A 7,796-nucleotide genomic window follows, 5' to 3' on the forward strand; every position below is an offset into this window, starting at 1 on the left:
CGACCGAGTCTGGAGGCGATCGACCACTTTCCATGACCACCTCAATGAGTCGGAGCCTTTGAGCCTGAAAGGTGACCGTCGGCGCTGGAAAAACGTTGACCTGTCTCGGCCGAAACCTGCTCCAGGGAAAATCACAGCCCTCCTCGCCGTCGGAGAAGTCAAGGGATATGCGGAACTTTCCGATCTAGATTGCCTCTGCCTTCGCAGACGGCTTCGGCCAGAGGGACGACACCAACCGTAGATGGACGTCGGGGAAACTCGGACTGTTTCTCATCCCCTTCTGCTTCCCCTGAACATACTCCGGTCGTGGGTGGAGGCCAATGATCGGATGGCCGATGCTTATCGCACAAGCACCTACGATCCACATACTGCTTCCGTTTAGGTTTACCCAAGATGTAGAGCAAAGCGCTGATAGCGTATTGTAAGAATATTAGAATAGACAAAGAGAGAAGAGGGAAGGTCGAGATTCTCATTCATCATGCAGAATACTTATACAAAGGTATTACAAATATAAGGTAATGAATACATATAAAAGGTAGTAACCTTATCAGTTACAACTGCTACCATATATATAATAATGTCCAAATTAATAATATTTATAACAAAAAATTAAATTAAATTTCTTATTAATTTTAAGAAAGACAAACATTAAAAAAAAAAAAAAAACACACACATTTTCACTGCTCGCTTAAGAAGGGCTAATATTCATAATTTGAACTCCACTCGCCATTGGGAGCAATACTAACATTTGCAATACCTAAGATTGATTCATAATGCTGAATAGAAATTTTTCAAATATTGCATGGTGTGTCATCATGCAAATTACCAATAACAATATACTCTTGCGTGTAATTAGTCCAACCCTCCCAATTTATTTTTATGTTTAATGTTTTCTTCAGCTTTTAATTCTCGGCATTCTAATTTTTCGTATGTTGGTTCTATTGTAAAGCAATGTCTTCAAATTGCTAGTGACATTGGGTCTGTTCAGGTTCGCCATGTCAAGAGGTCAGTAAATCACGTAGCTCATGTTCTTGCGCGGGCGACTGATTCTCCATCTGTCCTAGGGTCGTGATTAACTAACCCGCCCTCGTGTATTGCTGCTCTTGTGAGCTATTAATGAAGTTTCTTCCTGGTTTTCAAAAAAAAAAAAAAAAAGAAAAAAAAAGAGGGAATTAAGGCTTAATTACGGGCTTAGCTACTTAGATTTTAAATGTATTGGATGAATTAGGCAAATTATTGTGTGGACCATGGTCCACTGAATATACATCATATAAAGTAATGTACATTCAGTACTCAAATAATGTTTTTTTTTTTTTTTTGTGAATATAATGTACATTTTTAATATACAAAAAGTACATTATATGTGTACCAAATGTACATTATTTGTTAGTATAGTATGGATCTTGATGAATTAGTATTTGGCCAACTAATACTAAATAAGTATTTGGTCATCCTAATGAATTATATTATTTTAAATCCTTATGGGCTAGGCCACTAGGTTAAAATGTTTGGGCTTATTCATTAGTTTTTCGGTTGGTTTCCATGTTCTAGGCCGAAAATCAAAATTCTCCATCGATTTGATTATCGGTCATTAGTTTCTCAGTCGGTCTTCATTTTTTACTCACCCCTACTTATGAGCAATTTACGCTTGTTTATCTCATCCACTAGACTATTGCCATAGAGGCGTGATTGTTTCAAGTTGCTCGACCAAGTGCCCCTAACCAGCCCCTCATTGCCTTATTAATCCTTGGATTAGGCTTTGCCTTTGCATTAGGTGGAAGTATCCCATAACTCCAATATGGTTATTCACACCCTCAAATAGTGGCTGAGGATTCCCTCGTCACCCCAAAACAATTAGTTATTCATCATTATCTCTTGTATGTGTTAGTAATGTGATTATTATGCTATTATTTCCTTATTGTATTTAGTTAATAATTGTGTGGTGCTAGTGTAGTCAACTAGGGATAGTCTATTAGTCAGGAGAGTTTTACGTGTAACAACTCTTATTAGTATTCTATCTCTATCTCTGTAACTGTATTCTGAATCAATCTCTCTCATCTGGTATCAACCAAGCCTTAGGTTAGATCCTCCTACTTTCTCTCTCCCTACCGTAAACGCCAAACATGTCGACCAATTCTTATGAGAGAACCGTCACCGCTGCCGCACCACCGTCGGTGACTACCCCAAACACTCTAGCCACCGCCCATCACTTCGTCTCTATTAAACTCACCTGTAGGAATTTCTTGTTCTGGCACACCCAACTCGTTCCCTTCCTACGGGGACAAGGCTTGCTCGGATATGTGGATGGAGAAACACCATGTCCGCCGCCTACGATCGACAGTCCTCCGTCTAGTGACTCGGCGTCTGGCGACACCGCCGCCGTGCCTACGGTTAATCTCGCCTATAGGGTCTGGACGCAGCAAGATCAATCCATCCATTCCCTCCTGATTTCGTCTCTATCTGAGGATGTTATGTACTTGGCGGTTGGCTGGAATACCTCGCGGGAAGTATGGAAATCCATCACCGCCGCTCTCGGATCCTCTATGCGTGATTGTTGCCTAAACTTACTCGGTCAGTTTCAGTCAATGCGGTAAGGCAACAGTTCGCCGACCGGCCAGTTTCCCTCGATGAACAGAACTTGTTCGTGTTCCGGGGGCTTCGTCCGGAGTTCAAGGCCATGGCTGCCTCCTTGACGGTCTCAGGTAATCCGATATCCATACCGCAGTTGTCTAATTTCCTACAGGCACAAGAATTTATTCTTGCTGATGATTATCCAACGGCGGCCACTGGTTCGTCACCGGGCCCATGCCGCCTTATACACTGGTCGGAGTCGCAATCAGAACGGCGACAGCAATTCCTGCGACAGTCACGGCCAAGGGCGTGGACACGGAGGTCGCGGTGGGCAAGGTCGTGGTGGCCACAATGGTCGTGGCAATCCTCTGAGGTGTCAAATATGCCGCTCCATCGGCCACACGGCCGTCTATTGTTTCAAGCGGTACAACACCCACCCACCGACGCAGGCGAATTTGACTGTCCCCGGAGATGAGTCGGCATCCACCGCAGTCACCAGCTGGTTCCCGGACACGGGTGCATCCGCCCATGCGATGCCAGATGCGTTGATGATGTCTCAATTGGATGAATACAACGACAGCGATGTCCTGCGAGTCGGGTAATGGCGCAGGTTTGGTTATTTCACGCGTTGGTTGTGCATCTATTCCTTCCGTGTCAAAATCCCTAAAATTATCTAATATATTGCATGTGCCCGATATGTCTGTTCCTTTACTTTCAGTTCAACGGTTTACGGATGAATACAACGTGTTTTTTGAATTTCACAAAGATTTTTTTTATTTTTTATTTTATTTTTTTTTTTTTTTTGTGAAGGATACAATAACCAGGGCAATTCTGCTTAAGGGACGCACTTCTGGCGGTCTATACACACTTCCGCTGTCACGGTTACTTTTCGCGTTTTTAAGTTCACGAACCACTCCAGTGATGTGGCATCGCAGACTAGGCCATCCTCACAGTCGTGTCTTGAATAAAGTTCTGCAAAATTGTCCGGTTGAAAATAAATCCAAACCGGTGGGCACATGCACTTCATGTCATCTCGGCAAGTCTTCACGGTTTCCGTTAGATAGGGTCTATTCCACTAGTGAAAATGTATTAGACTTATTGTATACGGACGTTTGGGGCTAATCCCCTGTACTTTTTGCTAGTGGTTTTCGCTATTTCCTTTTATTTCTAGACGATTATTCGCGATTTACCTGGTTTTATCCCTTACGGGTAAAGTCGGACGTATATAAATGTTTTGAGTCGTTTCATGTCATGGTACAACGATAATTCACGCGTTTTATCAAGTCCATACAATCCGATCTAGGGGGTGAATACCGCAAACTACATAACATTTTTCAATCCCTTGGCATAAATCATAGGCAATTGTGTGCCTACACGCACGAACAAAACGATAGAGTAGAGCGCCGGAATAGGCACATTGTTGAAACCGGGTTAGCTCTACTCGCTGAAAGCTCAGTACCACTACAATACTGGGACTTTGCCTTTGAAACAGCCACCACATTAATAAATTACTTGCCCTCTTCGGTGTTACAGTTTCAAAGCCCATATTCGCATATCTACAAAGTTTCACCTCCATACACGTTTCTACAGGTATTCGGGAGCCGGTGTTATCCCTATCTTCGGCCTTATAATCTCCATAAGATAGAGTATCGCTCCGCCCCATGTGTTTTCTTAGGTTACCCTCTGTCCTATACGGGATATAGATGCATAGACTTAACAACTAGAAAAATCTATATCTGTCGTCATGTCCGATTTGACGAATCTGTTTTTCCTTTTTCAGACTCAGTTATACAGGACAAACCACATCAGACTGCGCACTCAGCACCGTGGGCGGTCGGGCCCTTTGTGCCCCAAAGCACACAACCGCCCATTGCATCTCCACCGCCCACCGAGCCGGGGCCCGTGCCCTTGTCTCGAGATCCCGCCCCATTGGCTGTACAAGCACCTACTACCACGGAAACAACCCACTCCACTCGGGCACCAACACAGGACCGTGGACACGTCATGCGTCTTCGGCACATGACTCGGGGCACTAATGAGTAGTTCCATGCTCTAAGTGCCACTACTGACCCTACTTCCTACTCACAAGCTGTAGGTCATCCCCATTGGCGTGACGCCATGGACCAGGAGTTCAATGCTCTCCTACACAATAACACTTGGTGACTAGTACCGGCAGAACCTCACATGAACATCATCGGGTGCAAATGGGTTTTTAGAACCAAACACGTCGCGGATGGCTATATTGAGCTCTATAAGGCACGCCTCATCTCCAAGGGCGTCAATCAAGTCGCCTGTGAGGATTTCTTTGACACATTCAGTCCTGTTGTCAAAACGACTAAGGTCCGGCTACTGTTTTCTCTAGCGGCATCAAATAACTGGACCTTACGACAACTTGACATACACAATACTTTTCTAAATGACCACTTAGCAGAAACAGTGTATATGAAACTGCCACCATGGTACAAAGTTCTCATGCACCCCGATCATGTCTGCCACGTGCTTGGTTCAAACGGCTCCATGATTTTTTGATCTCTACAGGTTTCTCCTCTTCGAAGACAGATGTGTCACTTTTTCACTACACCACCGGTGAAACCCGGGTTTTTTTGCTAGTCTATGTTGATGACATAATCATGATGGGGAATGATGTTGCTCTATTAGACACTCTCCTCAATCAGTTGTCCACGACGTTTAAGATTCGAGACCTTGGGGCTCTGGGGTTTTTTCTTGGCATTGAGACACTGAAGGTAGATGGTGGACTGCTTCTTTCTCAGCGTCGCTATATGGGGGACATTCTTACTCGCGCAGGAATGATGGATTGTAAACCACTAGCCACCCCAGCTGCTGTCACTCAGGCAGTTTCTCCAGCCACGCAGCCGTTTGAAAACTCAACTCAGTATCGACGAATCGTGGGGGCTCTGCAGTACCTGACTATCACTCACCCTGATCTGTCCTATGCAGTTAATCGGCTATGTCAGTTCATACATTCACCTACTAAGGAGCATTGGGGGCTACTGAAGCGTGTTCTCCGGTATGTCAAAGGCACCCTCGACTATGGTTTACACCTTTCCCCGTCTTCATCCTCGGCCTTACATGCCTTTTTGGATTCAAACTGGGCTGGATGTCCGATTGACAGGAAGAGTACAAGCGGATATGCTGTGTTTTTAGGCTCCAATCTCATCTCCTGGCTCTCTAGGAAACAGCGCACAGTTGCACGCTCCTCCACCGAAGCCGAGTACAAAGCTCTGGCTGATGTTTCAGCGAAAGTCACTTGGGTTGTTTCTCTACTCCGGGAACTTGGGTGACACTCTGGCCAGCCATCTACTCTATGGTGTGACAATTTGGCCACCACGTATCTCTGCGCAAATCTAGTTTTTCATGCCCGGACAAAACATGTTGAAATTGACTACCACTTCGTTCGGGACAAGGTTGCATCAGGTGACTTCATTGTTAGCATTGTGTCTACCAAGGATCAACTTGCGGATATCTTCACCAAACCGCTCCCAGGTCCACGCTTCTAGACTCTACGTGACAAGCTCAATGTTGTCTCGCTCCAACCTTGTGCTTGAGGGGGTGTGTTAGTTATGTTTATTATTATTATTATGCTATTATTTCCTTATTGTATTTAGTTAATAATTGTGTGGTGCTAGTGTAGTCAGTTAGGGATAGTCTATTAGTCAAGAGAATATTACGTGTAACAACTCTTCTTAGTATTTTATCTCTATCTCTGATCTGTAACTGTATTCGGAATCAATCTCTCTCATTGTATGTAACAAAGAATTTGTATTAATTAATTAAATTAAAGTATACAACATTTTCTCATATAACACAATCTTTTACATTATTGTATTAAATTAAATGTAAAATTCACCACATTATTAACCGCAACATAAATACAAAAAATTAACAAAAAAAAATTGACATTGATATACAGTTAGAATAGAAAAAGAATTATTTAAATTAAACAATAGAATAAAAAAAAAAAATTAACCAAGAAAGTAGCTTGAAACAAAATAAATAAATAAATAAATAAATAAATACCTTTAAAATATGCATAGATTTTATTCACAAAGTATCCCATTATAATGTAGGAATATGTATGGTTATAGAGAGATGAATTAGTAGATAGTAAGAAGAAGGTTTGGACGTCAGGTAATTATAAATACATGATGACATAATTTGAAACAATGAAACTAAATCACATGAGAAAAGTAGAGGAGATAAAATATTGAAAAAAAAAAAATCAGGTATAGTAGCTTATAATTTATGAAAATTAAATTCCTTATTAATTTTAAGAAGGGCTAACATTCAGATATGATTAAAATAAAACATCTTATCACTACTAATTTAAGAAGTGCTAACATTCATAATTTGAACTCCACCTGCCACTGGGAGTAATACTAACATTTGCAATACCCAAAATCGAATCATAATGTTGAATAGAAAGTTTTCAAATATACAAATTACCAATAACAATGCACTCTTGCATGTAATCAGCCCAACCCTCACAATTTATTTTTATGTGAAATAATAATACTATATTGATTACCAATTTGAGAATTATTAAATAGCTAGTTGGGTGACTATTTTAGTAATAATAATGAGGGAAAATGACACTTTTTCCCCCTAAGTTATATACTTATAGCATTTTTTTCCCCTCAATTATTTATGTAAGCACATTAGTCCCCTCAATTATTTTAAAAGTGGTGATTTTTCCCCCTAATATATTAAATTGATATTTCTACCATTAAAGTAAACATTTTATTTATTTTACTTCTCCAACAAATTATTGCGTATATGTAGCGATTACCACGGTTCGGTTCGAACTGAACCAGACACTATAGCGATCGAATTAAAAGTTTTCAGTTATGATTCAGATCTAGAACCCAATATTTGGATTTCAATTTATTAAATTTAAGAATTAAAAAAATTGGATCATGAACCGTGAACCGGCGATTCCGGATCCAGTTCGCGATTTTGAACCGTCTTTATTTTAAAATTTTATTTTTTATTTTAAAATAGTCTAAATTCAACAATAAATATATTTTATTTTTCAGTTCGGAACATGAACCGGCCATTCCGGTCCGCGATTTTAATAAACTCTAAATATCGCATTTTGATTATAAATTGTAATTGAAATATTTTGGTTTGGTTGCTATAGTATATGTTTGGTTTGAACCAAATTATAGTAATAATTTGTTGGAGAATAAAAATAAATGAAATATTTA

General features: G+C 40.8%; 1 protein-coding gene across 1 annotated transcript; it reads left to right on the plus strand.

The window, feature by feature from the left end:
• Positions 1 to 5,204: 5,204 nt before the first annotated feature.
• LOC109156251 (uncharacterized mitochondrial protein AtMg00810-like) lies at positions 5,205 to 5,873 on the plus strand. The gene has a single exon (XM_019304109.1). The coding sequence runs from the start codon at positions 5,205 to 5,207 to the stop codon at positions 5,871 to 5,873; it is 669 nt and encodes a 222-aa protein (XP_019159654.1).
• The last annotated feature ends 1,923 nt before the right edge of the window (positions 5,874 to 7,796 follow it).

Source organism: Ipomoea nil, unplaced genomic scaffold (genome assembly GCF_001879475.1).
Source record: "Ipomoea nil cultivar Tokyo-kokei standard unplaced genomic scaffold, Asagao_1.1 scaffold2705, whole genome shotgun sequence".
NCBI classification, from domain to species: domain Eukaryota; kingdom Viridiplantae; phylum Streptophyta; class Magnoliopsida; order Solanales; family Convolvulaceae; genus Ipomoea; species Ipomoea nil.